At 39.3% G+C, this 20,420-nt stretch overlaps 1 protein-coding gene across 7 annotated transcripts in view; it reads left to right on the plus strand.

The window, feature by feature from the left end:
* Positions 1-20,420, plus strand: part of UST (uronyl 2-sulfotransferase) — a 421,134-nt gene that overhangs the window by 176,046 nt on the left and 224,668 nt on the right. For all 7 annotated transcript variants that reach the window (XR_004029389.1, XR_004029392.1, XR_004029388.1 and 4 more), the window contains exon 3: positions 18,453-18,608. Coding sequence is in view for 2 of the 7 variants with exons in the window: in XM_030809812.1 (XP_030665672.1) it covers positions 18,453-18,608 (156 nt within the window). In the remaining 5 variants the exon portion in view is untranslated. The remainder of the gene's footprint in view (positions 1-18,452; positions 18,609-20,420) is intronic.

The following is a 20,420-nucleotide window of genomic DNA, read 5'->3' on the forward strand; positions in this document are numbered from 1 at the left end:
TTTTGGCCTGGCCTCAAGTGATCCACCTGTCTCAGCCTCTTTTAATGTCCAGCTGCCTGTACCCAACTCCCACCCTTAAAAAAAATGCTTATGCTTAAAATAGTGACATTATATGGCCATACCACGTTTTAGTTATCTGATTATCATTTCATGGGCATTTCAGTTGTCTCCACTTTTGGGTTATTATGAATAATGCTTCTACGAATATTTCTATACAAGACTTTGGGGACATATCTTGGGTATACACCTAGGAGTGGAATTTCTGGGTCGTATAGTAACTCTATGTTTAACTTTTTGAGGAGCTGCCAAACTGTTTTCCAAAGTGGATGCACCGTTTTACATTCCACCAGCAATGTAGGAGGCTTCCAGTGTCTTTGTATCCTTGCCAACATTTGTCATTGTTCATCTTTTTGATTATAGTCAGCCAAGTGGCTATAAAGTGGTATCTCATTGTGATTACTCTGTGTTTTTTAATCAGTGTTCAAAGGGTTAGCATGTTCTATGTTTCAGGGATATAAGCAAAATGCTAGAGTCTCTTCCTAATTATTTTTAGTTACAGTTTTTAAGAATAATAGGCTTCGGCTGGGTGTGGTGGCTCACACCTGTAATCCTAGCACTTTGGGAGGCCGAGGCGGGTGGATCACGAGGTCAGGAGATCGAGACCATCCTGGCTAACATGGTGAAACCCTGCCTCTACTAAAAATACAAAAAATTGGCCAGGTGTGGTGGCAGGCGCCTGTAGTCCCAGCTACTCGGAGGCTGAGGCAGGAGAATGGTGTGAACCCAGGAGGCAGAGCTTGCAGTGAGCTGAGACCGTGCCACTGCACTCCAGCCTGGGCGACAGAGTGAGACTCCGTCTTAAATAATAATAATAATAATTAATAATAATAATAGGCTTCGAATGAGTTAGGAAGAGATTCTCCTCTCTTCCCAGCTGACACAGCCTCTTAAAAGTGTGGCTTGGTCAGTACATGGCATCTCTGTGCTAAGAAAAAGGCCTCCATTCCAACCTCAAGCTGGGTGCAGCACCTCACCCAGGATCAAGGATTGGCCAGTAGGGTGTGGTCAGAATTTTAGCCCCTCCCCGCTCCTGCAATGCCTTTGTCCAGGGCAGGACTTAGATATACAACTGTACTTGTATTGCAGTTGGTCGCTTGGAAGCCAGATAGGCCGGGGTTCCTGTTTTCAGCTGGGCTGAGGGCTCTGACATTCAACAAGGGATTTAATGCCTCTGGACCTCAGTTTCCTCGTCAGTAAATAATATTGTTAATATTTCCTTCGGATGACTATAGCCCTCTTATGGTATTGTGATGATTCAATGAAATGAACTTTATAAAGCAGCCGGTCTAAGACCTGACAAATCCAAGTGCTTACTAAACAGTAGTTAATTTTATGTCTTATCCTAAGGGACTTGACACAGGTATTATTTTCTCTAGAAGATGGGTCAGCAAACTATGACCCATAGGCCACATCAGCATAATATTTTACCTCCCACAAGCTAAGAATTGTTTTGACATTTTTTAAAGGGTTGTAATCAAAACAAAGAATATGTGACCTAAGTTTCCTGATTTTGCTCTAGGCCCTTCTCTGACAGCCCCTCGTCCCTGCCCTGCTCACCCCGACTTCAGGGCCAGATGTCCCTACTCATCGGTCCCTTATCACCTTGTACTTATCTCTGACATTGCCCTTTTCACAAAGAAATCCCTAGGAGACAATCAGCAGCTTCTCCATCACTGCATCCTCGGGCGCACAGTAGGAAGTTAGCAGCTATGAGTTCAGGGAATGAAAGGGGAGTCGGGGAGAAGAGGACACTGAAGACAGTTTTGCAAGCCACGCAGTTTTGCTTAAGCCCTAAGGGGAGAGGAGACTGGCATTTGGCTTTGGCTGTCCTCCTGTGCGTTGCATTTGAGCAGAGCAATGCCCTTGCCCCAACTGTATCCCCAGATACATTAGTGTGGAGGGACACTCCGAATTTCCCCTAGGCCGTCACATGTGGGCTGGACTTCCCAGGAACACATTTCTTGGTAATTCACAACTCCCTTCCGGAGAAGAAACTTGGCCTGTGGATTACAGACCCCAACCCAATAGCTCTTGGGCCTCTCTGAAAAGACACAGCTTTCTCTCAGCCAGGCTGCATGAATTCAGGATTTGCGTTCTCTTGGATGGGGCTGGGCTGAGAGAAGGTGGAATGCGTGTTTTTGAGATTCTAAATAAGAAAAGCAGGCATGACTATGCCTGCTTGATTCTGTTACTTTGGGGCATTTTCAAAGAATTTCTTGTCTCCACTTATTCTTCTAGTGTTCATGTTTATGTTGAATTCCTCATGCAGAAACTGATGCATTGCTCTTACCCCAGAGCTTTCACTGACGTTTGATGGAATTAGCTGTGCAAACGCTGCTGATATGATGTGCCCTCCTGTTTTGGTTCCTTCTGTACTAAACATGATTTTTACAATGAACTTGAGCTCTGTGTGTATGAGAGAAAACGGAGACTGATTTGTGGCCTGACCACTTGCCCCCATAAAAAAGTCCAGAAGAGCCCACCGGTTAAAGCATACAAGATGAAGGCAGGACAGCAACTGTCTGAGGGGAGCAGATGTTTAAGGTGCTTCCAGCAGTCTGAGTTGAGCAGTTTACAATTCTCAGGCAAAAGCAGGCACAAGCTTTTTCAACAGATAAGGAACAACTTTGAAAAGAAAGGGACAAATGTAGATGAAAGATTTGCAACTCACAATGACTTTTAAACTTTCTACAAAAAAAAGAAAGAAGAAAAAGAGAGAAAAAAAACCTTTAAAGTTTATAGTAGTAGGTTTTCTCCAAAGGTTGCCAGTGTGTAGGTTGTTTGCAAACATTGCCCAGTGGAAGAAAGGGGGGAATATTTCCAAGTCACGATTCTACATATTTAATGTCAAAGCCTACTAAATATTACTCCTCTTGAATCTTCAAAGGAATTGTGTATAAATTCCTGAAAAATAAAATTACATTTCTGCCCTTGGATGCAAGTGACCCTTTGGTCACTCCCCATGATGACTGGACGAACATAGTTTAACTTTCAGAGCAACTCACACAACTAGGTCAAAAGTTTATCGACCACATAATTTCCAGGTGCAAGATAAGTGGAATTTTTAATGCACTTACACTAAAATTACACAGGGGCTGAAGGATTATTTAGCTGTACTTCTGAGCAAATGAGTATGGTTGTTATTGTTAAGTAGACCACATACTTTCACAGAAGGGAGCTTTACCATGACCCAGCAGATTACAAAAACTACAGTGAGTTCCTTTGACAGCTTGTGAGTAGAGAAATATATTTATAACAAACATTTCTTCTTCTCCAGCTACCTTTGGCTTCCAACCATAAATATTTTATAAACTACCCCCAGAAATGTTTAATGACAGACTTTTAAAGTAATTGAAGAAAGAAAGCAGCATACTTTATGAGATCCTTTCCACTGACATATTTTGATCATCGATACAGCATTTTGAAGCTAATAGTGCTGTTACTACAATGTCAGTGTACTACAGGATCAAAAGGAATGATATGAGACTTAGAACTCTTTTCACTGTGAGTGTACTTGATTTTGATTTTCTCAGAGGATAATACCTGTGGCCATTTTAAAAAATGAATAAAATTAGCAAAAAATTAAAAAGAGAAAGGTCTATATCAGAAATGCATTGGGCTAACAGAAACAGAAAACCTGACAAGAGCGACCCAAACAAGTGGAGAGCCCTGTTTATTTCATGCATTAAGCAGTCCAGGTCTGGTGTGGTGGCACTGTGATATCACTGGGGTCTACCTCTTATCTTCGTTTTCTGTCCTCATTAGCTTGCAGATCTTGGCTTGCAGCATGGCCCTCATGCTTCTTGCCTTGTGGTCACAGGATTGCTTCTGCAACTCTAGGCATGGTGTCTGTGTTCCAGAGAGGAGAAGAGAATGGAAAGTCAAGGCAGAGGACTGAAAAACGATGCCAGAGGAATCTGTCTATCATTAAAAATTGCCCAAGAGGCCAACTCGACAGTGTTCATTTATAACTCATTCATTTGTTGAATGAATGGACAGAACTCGATCACTCTATCACTCCCAACTTCAAGTGAGTCTAAGATGACTATTTTTAGCTGGGTATATTGTTACCTAGAATGAGGTCATGGTTCCTTTAGGAAGAGAGGAAAGTAGATATTAGATAAGCAACTAGCAGAATCTGCTATAGGCGGTTATCATTTCAAAATATTCTATATAGTTAGTAATAGGTTTGAAAAAATGTTTTTTTCATATTGAAGGTGAGGACTCTGTGGGGATGAAAGAAAGCAATTAACAATACAATAATAGGATATATTTACCTTCTGAATTTAAAATATTCTCTGAAGACGTTACTGCTGGAGCATGGTAAGAATTCATCCATCATTCAGTTGTCCTTACATCCCTGTTACATATTGAGCTAAGTACAGTTGCAAAGAGAGAGAACAAAACAGAGAGAGAGAAAGGGGAGGGAAAGGGGAGGAGGAGGACCAGTGGGAGGGAAGAAGGGGAAAAATCATAGAAATACATTGAAGTCTTGGCCTTCCCATAGCCTTACAGGCTAGTGAGTTCATCAGATTAGCATAATTGGTGAAAAAACAATTATATAAACCATCATACCACTAATTGCTATAGTTGAACAGACTTTACTTTGGATTTTCTGGTAGCCAAAGAAAAATGGGGCCATAAATGGTTATGTGGTTCTCATTTTCCATGAGAAGGAAAAAAAATACAGTCATTTGTCCTACAGTGTAGTGGATTAGAGAGCTTGAGTACCAGCTCTGGAATAGACTTTGAACAAGTTATTTAATCCCTTTAATTCCCAGCCTTTTCTTCTCTAATATGGGAGCACTAGTACTCATGGTTGTGAGGTCATTTTACAAATTAAGTGAGATATTGCGTGAAAGGCACCACCAAATGAAGAACCCTGGGATGAAAAAAAAATGAGAAAGATAGAAGACAATGTGCTCAATGACATCTCCATTCCAAAACAGAACTGGATTGTGAGATGCCCTATCGTATGGTGTCACTTGACAGCTGCCAAGGATATGATGCCAAAATGTCACTCAGTCAAAGCAGCTCTAGATGGGGCCAAGAAGTTAGGCTTCAATAGACAGCTTTTTGATGATTCGCTTTGGACCAAGACTAAAAATTCAAAATGTACAGAGAAATGGATGGAGTCTATGTCCTAAAACAATCTTCCTTACTTATGACATCTTTTAGCCAGCCCTTTGATAGACATAAGCAGCTCTCCATCCAAGGGTACAGTGCCCGGTGAAGGCCTGGAGGGGAGGTATTTGTGTCACTGGTGGAGGATGAGCTCCTGCACTACAATGACATAGATTGGACAGTGCGAGTGCTCAACCCATCACTAGGATTTTTTTTTTTTTACTCTATTGCCCCAGGGCAACTACAGTCTGAGATCAGCAATAGGGTCTTAAAACCTGGGCTCTTGCCCTCATTTTAAACTTCTGTTTCCTTCATTTGTTTCTTTAACTAAACTCTCCTGATGAGGATTTTCTTATGGCTTAGTCAGGTCCAACTTCTCAACCATTATGGGGGAAGTCAGAAGTTTTATATCCATCCAGTGAGTCTAGCTATGGAGACAATTGTTGCTCTACAAACTGTCTTTCTCTTTTCCTCTTTCTGTCAGATTGCAAAATCCCAAGAGATGGAAAATATCTGTATCCATTTTTAAAATATTTTTTGAATAATGATTTATTTTATTTAGCACTGTTTGATAGCCTGAATGTCATAACAGTTCCCTATAGGAAATGGGTTCCCTCATCCATCCTGGTGGAGATTTCTGAAAAATCTGTTTACCCAGGACCAGGTAACAGATGAAAGCAAAAACCAGCCGATAGATACGGTGGAAAAGAACATTCCATGATCAGATCTATGCTGATGGATTGCGTCTAGATTCCATGCCACATTTGTTCAAAATTCATTTATGAGAAAGGTATACTTGTGAAAAGCCCCCAACATGTAGGCAGTTAAGACGTAATTTCATCTGAGAGCAATTTAAATGTCTTATTGCCATCCCTAGCTAAAAATACCTTATGGTTTCTGGATTCTTGTGTGGAGTTAATCTCCCAGCTCAAGTTCACCTTGTCGCTAATTCTCTATCTCATTTCAGTGTGGGAAGCAATGTCATTTTATGTAGAAAGGAATGTATTTCATCTCTCCTCTTCTCCAGCTATCAGCAAATCTATGCCTAGGGCAGGGAGCAGATGGGAGACTATGGATAGGACACAGCCGTGGATCCTTTGCACATGTTGAGAATGTCCTTGGTGTTTGCCGCTCTTACTCCCTCTTGTGTAGAGGAGGAATGGAGATCTTCATGAACAGGTGTTCGAAGAATCAAGAAAAACAGGGCCTTTGAGTGGTGGGGTACAGCAGACCCTACTGGTTACTGACCCCATATCCATTCTCCCACAGCCTCCCCCTCTTTAGCAGAAATCTGACTTGTTCAAGTTTTACCCTAAGAGGAAGGCAGTTCCATTCCCAGCTCACGAGTGAGTCCTGATTAATGTAAGCCTAGCATGGTTGTCTTATTTCCTTTGCCCATGGCTGGTTGAGATGTACACTGGAAGTTTAGACCAAGCCAACAGAACATGAGAAATTTTCTCAGGGCCTTCTAAGTAGGATTTTCAGATCTTAAAGGAAGCACCCAGGAAAGATAGTCTCTTCTTGCCCTAGACTTTGTAATTCTGCATGGGATGGCTGGAACTGCAGCAACTGTCATGAAACATAAGAAAAGCTAGTCTGAGGACAATGCTGACATTTCCAGGATGGAAAAGCGAGATGGAACAAAAGTATGGAATGAGGCCTAAAACCTCCATACCTAAGCACTTTTGTTAGAGAATATATTGTCCTATTTATTTATGAGAAAATGTATTCTCTTTATTGTTTGAGTTTCATTGGGTTTTTGGTTACCTGCAGATACAAGCATCCTCATATTGATACATGGAGATGTAACATAAAGCAGAGAAGTTCTTTAGCCATGTTTAACCCAGTTGTTCTTGAGCTGCAACTCAGTTGTCCTGCTGTGTTGCTATGCTCAGTATGTATGAGGGGCAACACTAGGCCAGAGAGTTGATGAATTTTGTATGGTGTGTTTTCCTTGCATATCATATGTGCAACACACAGACACACACACAATGTGAAAAATGCCAAGAAGCCAATTCCACATAGCCAAATCAAACATGGGAGGGGGGGTTAGAAAGTTTCTTATTAATGCAAATCAACAAGAATTGGGTAGGTGTACTTTGCAAAGGGAAAATGGCTATCCCTTTGAAGCCATACAATTTCTAGAGATACCAAGACTCCATTCAAATGCCGTGTTCTCTGTGACCCCTTCCCTGAGTTCTCCAGGCCAAGTTGATCACCCCTTCTGTTCTCATACCACTGTATGCATATCTCTAGTGGGGCGCTTACCACACAGTATCAGCGCAAGCAGTGTCAGTGTTCGATTCCTTGTTAGATTGTGAGTTCTTACAGGGCAAGAGACTTGTTGTAACCTTTGCTGTGTTCACTTATTCAACAATTATTTATTGAGTGCCTACGATGTGCCAGGCATTGAGCTGAACACTGAAGATACAATAGTCAAGAAAAGCAGATGTGGCCCCTGCAGTCATGGAGTTTAAAGTCTAGTGAGTCAGACAATCAAATAATTATAATAGTTGACCAATTTCTTATGCCTAACTAAATGACTAGCACGCAGTAATGCTCAATAATTACTTGCTGAATTTAGTCACAGAATTTTCACTATTCCATGCCACCTTTTATCTTCCTGGAAGCTAGCCTAAGTTCATATGATGGTGGAAAACCTCCTAGGGGAAAGAGAGGTGAAGCCCCCACATGCAGGCCGTTTTCAAGCATCTGTTTGTATTGCACTTACTAATGTCTTAATGGCCAAAGCAAGTCATGTGGCCAGTCTAGAGGGCCATGTGGAAGGAAGTTACATGGTGCAGGGATAGCAAGAGGTGTGACTGGTCCGGGGCCATTATTGTACCAATCTGCCACACTATTTTAAATTATGGGTTATGTTATATAAACCTAAAACTCAGCTAAGAGATTTAAACAATGATCATTTGAATCTAAGAATAAGTTTTTCAGTACAATTCACACTCAAGAAACTAACATTTGATTCAGACATTTCAAATGGAAAATAATGATGTGATTCACAGTGAACAGTATATCCACGCTTTTGGTCTTAAAATCTTTGCACAGTGCTTTGATGAGAGAGGAGTCTTGGCAGCCAAGTGTGGCTGTTTCCCCAGCCTTTATACTATTTTCAGTGAGGGCAGTCTTTTCTTCTCAGGGTTGTAATGAGAATAACGGACTCGTTCCCCGCTAACATCCAGAGAAGACCATTCTAAGTCGAGTGGTTGGTCCATGCCAACAATATCTGCTATAAATTATGAAACCTCCAATCAATAATCAATACTTCTCCTCTATTTGTATAATAACAAATGAGTTTTGAGATTGGACTCAGAGTATAAATTGTTAACTAAAACAAAATAGGATAAATATAGAGAAACGAAACTTAGCTTTAGAGCAGACTCTTAAACCTTGGAAGTCTGTATAAACAAAAGTGTCTATGCATGTTTTATTTGGAGATTAGTGTGATTAAACAAAAATGTATTACAGATCTGAATGGAGAGTCAAACTAAGTGTGTGGGTCTGGTGGAGAGATTATCTGTCCAAATGCATTTTTGTAATTCCGTACTCTGGTCCAAAAGTTAATGTAAAAAGCCAATCGAATTGATTAATACTAAAAATGGAACAGCTGCAGATCTAGAACTAATTTGGGGACCCTCCTACTTTCATCCTCAGAGTTTGTCTAATAAGGACTTTTGGACGACTGAATACATAGCATGTAAGAAAGTGTTAGAAATGGCTAGAAGTCTGATGTGACTGCAACAATATTACTCATAATGTCTTTTGAGCACAACAGAAACATACAGGGCACATCCACATGCATAACAGATATTCACAGGAAGATGAGGTTAAACAGGACTTCCACATCCATATGGGTTTCTCCACTTAATTTTGATGATAAAAGCCACAGAGAAGTTGAAAGGGCTCTTAGAAGAGTGGACAGAAGCCACCAAGCACAAGCGCAGTAGGGCTACCATGTGTATGCAAAAGCAAGTCAAGTCCCACTTGGAAATATGCCTTCAGGAAGGTTTAGCCTCGCAACCTTGCACTCTCTCATTGTGCTTACATTTCATGTGTGTGGCATGTGGATATCATTTCTCTTTCTGTCAAACATACAAGTATTCCATGGATTCCTAAGGACCGAACTGCAGTTTGAATTTTAGAAACTGTAACATTCTTGGCCGAGTGCGGTGGCTCATGCCTATAATCCCAGCGCTTTGGGAAGCCGAGGCAGGTGAATCACTTGAGGCCAGGAGTTCGAGACCAGCCTGGCCAACAGGGTAAAATGTTGTCTGTAATAAAAATACAAAAATTAGCCAACACGATGCTGTGTGCCTGTAATCCTAGCTGTTCAGTAGGCTGAGGAATGAGAATCACTGGAGGCCGGGAAGCAGAGGTAGCAATGAACCAAGATTGTGCCACTGCACTCCAGCCTGGGCAACAGAGCAAGACCTTGTCTCAAAAAAAAGGAAACTGTAACATTCTGTGGTAATGAGATACCCAGTTTATGGACTGCTTTTTGCTTATTATTTGTGTACTGACCACAGAGCTTAAAGGGTACTGCGGCATTAAAAGTGAATCTCTTTGTTCCTCATATGTATATTTTTTTCATATTTGTTAATTTGAAATTTGAAAATATTCATCTTTTGGTCTATGGCATTGATAGCATTCACCAGTGTCACCTGAAATTTGAGTTCCTACTCAAACTGGAAGTCTTGTATTTTTTTCCTGAAGCACTCTTCAAGGATCCAACTATGGTAGCTTAATCATCACATCTAGAAAATGACTTGTGGCTCCTTGTGAAAATTGCTTCTTTGTATGAAAATTCTGGTACAGTATGCAGGCTGTTGTGTTCTGGGAATAGCATAGTGATGATGTGCATTATGGAGATAACAGGACATTAGGTATACAGAATGGAATTAATATTTAGAAGCGCAGGATGCCACTCAGATAACCCTGTGATCATCCATAAGTATTGTGTAGCCCTCGGTTAACATATGGCATGTGGACAGGGAGGAGCCTTGGGAATCATTAGGTTCAGTATCCTCGTTCTGTACTTTGAGGAAACTTTGACTTAGAGAAGTTGTTCAGGATCATTTGCTCATGTCACTCAACTACTTAGAGTGATAAAGCCAAGGAGAATGCCAGAGTTTCATAACTTTCAGTCCAGGGAAACTTCTACTTCAACATACTTTTTCTTCTGTAACATAGCAAATCAGGGGTTTCAAAATATTATGAATGTTAAGAAAAAATTGGTAGATTTTCTTATAGTTTTAAGAGATAACTGAAAGAGCATCCTTTATAATAATAAATATGACAGCATTGGTTCTACAACACTTACTATAATAGTATTTTCATCCCAATAGTCTAGTCTATACTCTGTATTAATTATCCACTATATACATAACAGGTAGATTATTTTTATTAATTATCCACTATGCACATAACAGACCCAGATAGACTTGTAAATGATCTCTGGCTATATTTATTTTTCTGTAGGTAGCATTACACATGGAATTGTTTCAAGTGGGAACAGGGGAAGAGAAGAAAGCCAAAGGTTCAGATTTGGCATAGCTCTTGGAGAAGATGGGCCTGAATAATGAGAAGCATGCAGAATGTCATTTGAGAGTTGTGGATGGAAAGAGCCTTCTGTTCAGGAGGATTGCAATGAGGGGAAATAGAATTCTGAGATGGGTTCTGTGTATTTCCTCCCCTAGAATGGAGGAAAGGAGACTGGGAGCAGGAGAGATGATGGTAATTAGGAAACAGATGCATGTGGCTCAGATGGTTTGATGGGCAAAGGCCAGTGAGAATCACTGCCGAGTTCTGGGAGGCTCTGGCGATGATCTCAAAATGGGAAGCTTGAAATGATTAAAACTGTGGAAAGGAAGAGAAAGATAAAAGGAAGATAAAGGTAGATTTATTATGGGACAAGCCCAAACAAGAATAGGACAGCCAAGGTTTCCAAAATAAAACCGGGAACGCCTATGGTGCTGGAACCCATGTCATCAGCACAAATTACTGGAACTTTGTTTTCTCTCTTTCTTTAATGAATATATTCCACAAGGAAACACAATAAAATCTAGTTTTGACTTTTAAGGTGTTTTCCAGATTATATCTTGGTAGCAATATAGACTGAAATTAATAATTTAATAGCTTTGGAAGAAAATATCATTCATTGGGTTATAACCTAACTTTCCCCTTTTTGTAGGTGAGGAAACTGGGGCTCAAGGATGTGAAGTGACTGGCTTCTAGCACCACAGTGTCCTAGGAACTTTAACATGAGGATTCGCTGAGTGGATTTAAACTGCTTACAGTCATACGGACAGTGAGGAACAGAATTGTCCCTGAATTCAGGCCTTGCACAGCCCTGGCTGTGACTCTTTCAAGTGTTAGTTTGATTAACCATGAAATGGAGTTGCTGAAAAATCATGAAGTGCAGTTTTATTCGTCAAGCAAAGTCAGTTCACAGTCACTATAATGCTTTGACAGCATTTAGTATAAATTTCAGTTAACCTACACATTCAGTTAACCAGCACATCTGTTCTCTAACCAGCCTAGGAGAGTATGAGCATACGTACGAGGTTAATTATGACTGGTAAATGGGAGTGGGGCTCATCAACCCACAGTGAGACCCCAGGAAGACACAACAGTGCCCTTCGCCCCAACTCCCCTCCAGGACCACACAGGCAACCTTCTCCCCAGCCTTAATCCCTCAGAAGGCTGCAAGGACCCACTCAGCCACTTAATACAGAAAGCTGGGAGTCCTCTGTGACAGCACTTCCTCAAAGCTGATGGAGGTGGCAGAGCACCCTGGTGAGCTTTTTAGAGAGAGACTCCTGACTCTCATCCTAGACTGTGATTCAGTTCGTCTTAGAGTGTGGCCCAGAAACCTGCATTTTTAAAGGTTCTATGAGGAATTTGAATATACAGTTATTTGGGAACCACAGCTTATACTATATTAAGTATCATTTTGCAGAGAATTAAAAGCAGCACTGAAGTTAATTCTTCCAACATTACCAATCCCCAGAAGAGCTCTATAGACTCTGGGTCTCATAGACTATGAAAGTCTTGGTCTAGACCACATTTACTTTTTACCTAGAAAGCCTTCCTTCTCTTATCCCCGTTTCAAACCAGGGCTAAGCTATTGAACTTGTGGATGTCATTTGGTGGTGGTTCCTATCGTGCTCAGGATCTTGGAAAGACTTCTGTTTATTTGGCATGCTCCACACAGGCCTGTCAGGCTCTGGGGATTTGTGGCATTTGCAGAACTTACAAGACAGGAAGCATAAAAATATATAATTCATAGAATGAAAGATTTTGGAGGCCCCTTCACTTTTACAAATTGGCCATAAAATAGAAATCACAGACATAACATTCATATAACCGCAGTTGCCAAGAATGAAGAATCACTTGGGGGAAGGAGAGGGTGCTTGAGGAGTTTCATGTGTACTTCTCTATAGGGCACCTAAAGAAAGAGTGAGCATTCAAACTCTGTGTGCAAATGATAATAGGAACATTAAAGTAGAGGATAGAGTTCTCAGCCTGACAACTGCAAATATCTGTTAAGGATAATGAAGATTTCGAGATTGATCCTAAGAGGTCTTTAAAAGTCTTTTCACAGTGATTGAGGGCATTTGCTTGTCCTGATAGACATTCCAAATATACATAGGATTTTGTATACATGTTACTATAACTTACTGCTTCCTGGTTTTTTCCTTTCCCAGTGGAAGCAGTTGACAATATTTGAGGCAGCTGTCCACTTTGACTGCCTGTGATATATCAGGGGAAGGAGAGAAGGGAAAAGCATACATCCTGCCACCTTCTTCTCCCATTAGCTGCGTTGACACTCTGGGCTTCCATTAGCTTTCTAGAAAGAGTCCTTAGGAAGGAGAGAGAGGCTAATCTGCTCCTGTCAGTTCCACTTAAGCCTTCTGGGGACTTGAGTCACGGCTGAGTAATGGCTGATGATACTGGTTGTGATCACCAACTGTTGAAAATAGTGTATTCAGTGATGTTGGATACATGCAAGACATAAAAAAGGAAAGAGGATCTCTGTCACAGAAGTCAAACTAAAAATCCTCTTCACTATTTGATTTGTATATTAAAGAAGTGTCATCTTAGGAGTCAGGAGAGCCGAGAGCTGGGCTTTCGTGGTTATGTGTCACTCTAGCTTTGTGACCTTGAAGATGCCAAATGATATTTCTGGGCTTCAGTTTACTCATGTAAAAATAGTTGTAATATCTACATAGTGTAAAGGAAAATTTTATCCAAATCAAACACAGATTGGGCTGGAGACGGGGGTAATAGAGGGATAGTTGTGGCTGGGGGGTGTTGAATGGATGGATTCTAAATTGCTTCTGGACCTCAAACTCCATTATGCTAGGAATCTGTGATCCACAGGGAGTATGGGGGGCACACAGAGGGAGTTACTTGGATGCTACTAATGATACTTAAGCCATTTGATAATTTACGCTCTTAGAGAAATGCACAGCCAGAGTAAAAGACAGTTATGCTGTTTGATTCTGTATTGTTAAACAAGGATGAAAAGGGTTTACATGGCACAGAACCTAGGACAGGTCAGTCCCTCCCTCCTTAAAAATCAGTTCTTTTTTTTTTTTTTTTTTTTTTTGCCGTATTTCCAGAAAGTGCATTTCAAATAAAAGATGATAAACATTTTTAAAGCAGACCTTCCAAAACGAATCTATTTTATTTTTATTTATTTATTTTTATTTTTTTGAGACTAAGTATCACTCTGTTGCCCAGGCTGAAGTGCAATGGCACGATCTTGGCCCACTGCAATCTCTGCCTCTCGGCTTCAAGCGATTATCCTGCCTCAGCCTCCTGACTAGCTGGGACTACAGGCACCCGCCACCACTTCCAGCTAATTTTGTATTTTTACTAGAGACGGTATTTCGCCATGTTGGCCAGGCTGGTCTCGAACTCCTGACCTCAGGTGATCCACCCACCTCAGCTTCCCAAAGTGCTGAGATTACAGATGTGAGCCACCACACCTGGCCATCAGAAACAAATCCATAGTTCTGCCAGGAATAGGAGGAATCTGCTTCTTGTTGTTTAACACCGTATCCAACATCTACACGTTGATTTAGCTGCTTAATTCAGCAAGTTTCAATGGAAAATGATTAAAAACCCCACCCTAAATTTCAGACAGGTTTACTTACGTTTGTGGTAGTGCATGAGGTGTCTTTAAAACTCACAAGGCTGATTCCAGAAATTTTAGTGAAAACACATTTCCTGCTTTTATGTTCATATCATGTAGGTGTGTATTGGTATTTAGAGAAATGATGGAAGTACAGTCACAGTGAGGACGTTAAGCCCTCCTTTATCTTAAGTGATTATCATAGACCCAGCTGCAGAAATGATACAGGATTTTTTGTTCTTATTTAAGTGTTCTTTTTAAATAACAAAATTTTAAACTATTAGTTGGAAGCTTGCCACAAACTAATAAAACAATTAGAATTAACATCTTTTAAAAAGTGAATTACCCAATAGCCCAAAGGTAAATAACATCTTTGGTTATTAGTAAACAGAATAAGATAGTTACTAAGCCTGCTACTGTGCTGATTTCCCAAACAATTCAGGAGAAATTAAATGATTTCACCTAAGTTTTCTAGGTAAGTGCCTCAGTTATTCACTTAAATTGTCCAAGATGCACCTCTACTCTTGCAATAAAGTACTTACCTATGTGGTAACTCACATCTTCTAGGTCATTAATTCAGATGTAACAAATTCTTCCTTGCTATTCAGTAATGTGCTATGAGGCAGGAAAAAAATGCACCTATCCCAATTGTTGGACACTTTGTTTCTATGGAGGAATTAAACTCTGAGTTTATGTTGGCAGCTCTGTGGTAGCCATAATTTCATACCCCAGCCTGGTTGTAATGGAAAGTCCAACTTATAAATGCTATTTGTATCATTAAACTAAATATGGAACCTAATTCAACCTTCCTGATCATAACCTTGTAGCCAAGAATGTAATTTATTTTTCTGAATATCTGGACTTCTGTAATAGTTGCCAATGAACAGGCTTTTGAAGTACTCACTGATTAAACCATAAGTAACAGTGACCTATTAAAATGACCATCTTTTTATTTTCTCTGATGACTTCGAATAGCATTTGGTCAGATAAAGCAGCTGTATTTGAAGATTCTCTTGGTTTCACATTTTAGTGGAATCATTGTGTTAATTAGTGTTAAGCTGCACATTAAATTCCTCAGAGCAGTCAGGACTCATTCAGTGTCCGTTGAGGCTCTTTATGTACAAAGCACATTCTAGGCACTGTGAGGACACATAGTAGACTGGCCCTCGAGAAACAAGGTATTACTCATAAGAAAAAAATACATAATGGAAATATTGCACCAAAATGGCACGTGACTGGTTGTTAAGTGAATGATATAGATATTATATTTTATTCCAGTGACAACTAGCCTTTAAGCTTCAAATTTATTAAATGCTACTCTGCATACAAATATTTCAGGAAAATTAAATTAACCTATAATTGCAAAGGCAAAAATTCAAATGGCCTACCATAGTATATTTATGTTTCCAGTATATTTATGATTTTATACTGTGCTTTATTATTTAGTTTTGAGCTTTTTAAAATGACCTTCTGTTATGAGTATATGCTGAATGAAGGAATCCTTTGATTATCGTCAGTTGTTGATCAATGCTGAGCATTCAAAATGGAGAAATATCTTTATTGCAGATATAAATGATTAATCATAGATGCTTTTCATAATAGCTATGAAAAGTATATAGTAAAGTAGATAATAGTATAAATAGTATATAATATTATATCAAAATAGATAAAAAGTAGTATATCAAGATAAGAAGTAGATAATAGTATATAAAAATCATTATCCACTAGGCAATTAGAAAGGAAAAAGAAAGGAAAGGCATTCATATTGGAAAGGAAGAAGTAAAACTTCTCTGTTTGCACATAGCATGATCTTATTATAGAAAATCCTAAAGAATCCACACAAAAAAACTCTTGGAATTAATAAATGAGTTCAGCAAGATTGTGGAATATAAGATCAATGTAGAAAAATCAATTGTATTTTTACCAATCAGTCCAAAATGAAACTAAGAGAAGAATTCTATTTATAATGACATCAAAAAGAATAAATTCAACAACAGCAGTATAAGGCATGAACAATGAAAACAACAAAACATCAAAGAAACGAATTAAAGGAGAACTAAATAAGTAGGAAGACATCCATGTTCATGGATTGGAAGACAATATTGTTAAGGTGGCTGTCGTAATCAAATTTATCTACAGATTCAATGCAGTCCTTATCATAATCTCAACTACTTTTTTGGGCAGATATTAGCAAGCTGACCCTAAAGTTCACATGGAAATGCGAAGGACACAGAGTAGCCAAAAGCAATCTTGAAAAAGAACAAAGTTGGAGGGATTTACCCTTCCCTTCCCAATTTCAAAACTTAGAACAAAGCTATAATAAGACTGTGTGGTACTGACATGAGTATAAACATATAGATTAAGGGAACAGAATTGAGAATCCAGAAATAATAATGACCCCCAATACACTTATGGTTAGTGAATTTTTGACAAGGGTACTAAACAGCTAAGTGGGGAAAGAATAGAAGAGTGTTTTCAACAAATGGTGCTGTGACAATTGGATATTTGCATGCAGAAGAATGAAGTTAGACAACCAACTCACACCACACAGAAAAGTAACTTGAAATGGATCAAATACCTAAATGTTAGAAATAAAACTATAAAGCTCTCAGGAGGAAACATAAATGTATATCTTTACGATCTTAGATTAGGCAATAGTTTCTTAGATATGACACCAAAACCAAAACAACCAGAGAAAATTTAGATAAATTGGACTCAGTCAAATTGAAAAACTTCTGTGCTTCAAAGGACACCATAAAGAAAATGAAAAGACAACTTACAGGATGGGAGAAAATATTTGCAGATTGTGTATTTGCTAATCCAGAATATATATATATACAGAACTCTTAAAATGCAATAATGAAAAGACAATTTGTAAATGGATGATGGATTTGAATAGACATTTCTCCAAAGAAAATATACAAATAGCCAATAAGCACATGAAAAAATGCTCAACATCATTAGTCATAGGGAAATGCAAATCAAAATCACAATGAGATACCACTTCACAGCCACGAGGATGGGTATAATAACCAAAAAGACAGTAACAGGTCAGGCGTGGTAGCTCATGCCTGTAATCCCAGCACCTTGGGAGGCCGAGGCCAGCAGATTGCTTGAGCTCTGGAGTTTGAGACCAGCTTGGGCACCATGGTGAAACCCTGTCTCTACCAAAAAAAAAAAAATTACAAAAATTAGCCAGTCGTGGTGGTGTGTGCCTGTAGTCCCAGCTACTCGGGAAGCTAAGGTGGGAGGATTGCATGAGCCTGGGAGACAGAGGTTGCAGTGAGCCCAGGATCACACCACTGCACTCCAGCCTGGGCAGAAGAGTGAGACCCTGTCTAAAAAAATAAAAAAAAACATATATATCAATAACAAGTGTTGGCAAGGATGCACAGAAATTGGAACCCTCATGTTGTTGGTAGGAATATAAAATAGTACAGCTATATTGAAAATGGTTTAGCAGTCCTTCAAAAAATTAAACCTACGGTTACCATATGATCCAGCAATTCCACTCCACTCCGACCTGTTACTGTCTTCTTGGTTGTTTATTATACCCATCCTCATGGCTGTGAAGTGGTATCTCATTGTGATTTTGATTTGCGTTTCCCCGTGACTAATGATGTTGAGCATTTTTTCATGTGCTTATTGGCCATTTGTATATTTTCTTTGGAGAAATGTCTATTCAAATTCATCATCCATTTACAAACTGTATTTTTATTATTGCATTTTAAGAGTTCTGGAATTCCACTCCACTTCTTGACCACTCTATAAATTAAGTTGTTCTGATAAAGCATAAGCTTGCAAAAAATATTGTCATTAAGGAACATATTTATGTATTTTGTTCTTAAAAAGAAAAGTTTGATAATCAATCTTAGAGACTGCCTGAAATTTCCTCAGTGCAGAGAGATAACAAGACCAACATTTCTCTCGTTATATCATGAAGTTATAGTTTATCACTTCTGATGAACTGATATACATCCTTTTAATTAACCTGATTATAGGCCTTTTTCACTCAGATTTATTATATGAAACGGTTATTGTTCTGAAATTGAGGGAAGAATCCTAAGTATTTCCATACAGACGTTTCATGTTTGTTCTCTTGTTTTTTTCCCAGGTACTACCTTTCCCAAGCCAGGTGGTGTACAACAGAGTAGGCAAGTGTGGGAGCCGTACTGTGGTCTTGCTTCTGAGAATCTTGTCGGAGAAGCACGGATTTAATTTGGTCACATCAGACATTCACAACAAAACCAGGCTTACTAAAAATGAACAAGTAAGTTGACTTTGCCCATTGTTAAATTGTGTTTTGCTTCAGCTCATTTGTGTAACCAGTGGGTGCCTTGCAGGTCATCCTTCAGACTCCTGATGAATGAATACCAGAGTTTTGATTTCATGCTGTATTTTTGCTAGAGTGTGGAAGGAAATTTAAGTTAAGGGTTCCATAAGGACTCTATAAACCAGGGAATTTCCATGAAGGGATACTTCCATTAGGACTGATGAAGGACTGTGTGTACTTGCCCTTGTCTAGTTAGCTCATATTAGCAATATATACATCTCAAAGAGTCATACCACCGAGCTGTAAATAATGCTGACATCTTCACCGTCAAAATGAGAAGATTTTATTTTAATATTCTTACCTCTTCATTTTCTCACCAGTGTCCAGAATCTTTATGGTTGTATTGGTTGTTGGGGGACATGGGAAACTCAGAGGATCTTAGGCTTGGAGAGCAGCATTTGGAATGTTCAGTGGTAGGAAAAGAATGACCCCACTTCACAGGAACAGTTTTGCCCTAATGTAGCTGAGCTGTACAAGTGGATGTGCTGATGGTAGGATGGGAGTGCTGTCCTCTACCAAGCAGCTATGAAGGTTTACTTTGCAAACCTGCATAGAGGTAAGGGCAACAGTCTCTGTGGGGGTGGTTTGCTGATGTAGAAAAGTCAGATAGAGTGTTCTCATGGTCATTTTACAGAGTCAGGTTTGTCATCCTGGTCTCAGAAACTGGCTTCTATCCCCTTACATACATAGGATGAGCAGCCACCCAATGAGTGGTACCTGCATGTTGGGAAGAAACAAGAAACATGGCTCACTATCAGGTTGAGATCATCATTATAAAAATTTCCTCACACATGTAATCCCAGCACTTTGGGAGCCCGAGGATCGAGATCAAGGCCAGGATCGAGACTATCCTGGCCAACATGGTAAAACCGCGTCTCTACTAAAAATACAAAAAAATTAGCTGGGCATGGTGGCACGTGTCTGTAGTCCCAGCTACTCAGGAGGCTGAGGCAGGAGAATCACTTGAACCTGGGAGGCAGAGGTTGCAGTGTGAGTCAAGATTGCACCACTGCACTCCAGCCTGGTGACAGGGCAAGACTTTGTCTCAATAAATAAATAATAAATAAATAGATAAGTAAATTAAAAAAATGAATAAATAAATAAATTTCCATCCATGTCCATTTTCTTTGGACATAATCTCCAGCTTTGAGACATTCAGAACCTCACAATGGAGGGAATCTCATTCTTAATTTACCAATTGTATATTTCTATTTTATCTTGGGGGAAAGTAGAACTGTTTTAAGACAGTAACATAGCCAACCATACTTGTTCTAAAGCCACTATGTTTTGTGTCTTTTATAATACAGAGATCAAATTGCCCACTCCATTGCAAACTTCCATTAAAAAATCACTCAGTATCAAGTTTAAATAGCCATTACCAGCACCAACAGTTAAAGAGTCATTACCAATCAGCAAAAAATATTTTAAGGTTATACCTTGTACGTTCCACAGTGGGGTCTCCATAGAAAAGAATGATCTTTGGTGGCACTTAAGGATGTTGCATTTTATGTATAAGATTGTATAGTAGGGGCAGGTTCTCTTTGATTACCTTACTTGATTGAAGAGCTAATGTGATTAGGCTGGTGATGCCTTTTTAACTGCCTGAAAGAAAGGAATTATAAATAAATACATTATTGCAATTTTATTATAATTATTAAATTTGGTTTTCTTTTGAATCTAACTCTTATGGCCTGCTTAATTATAGGATTACACTTAAATATAATATAATCATACTCAGTTCCCAGAAGC

The sequence above is a fragment of the Nomascus leucogenys genome, chromosome 3, assembly GCF_006542625.1.
Source record: "Nomascus leucogenys isolate Asia chromosome 3, Asia_NLE_v1, whole genome shotgun sequence".
Lineage (NCBI taxonomy): Eukaryota > Metazoa > Chordata > Mammalia > Primates > Hylobatidae > Nomascus > Nomascus leucogenys.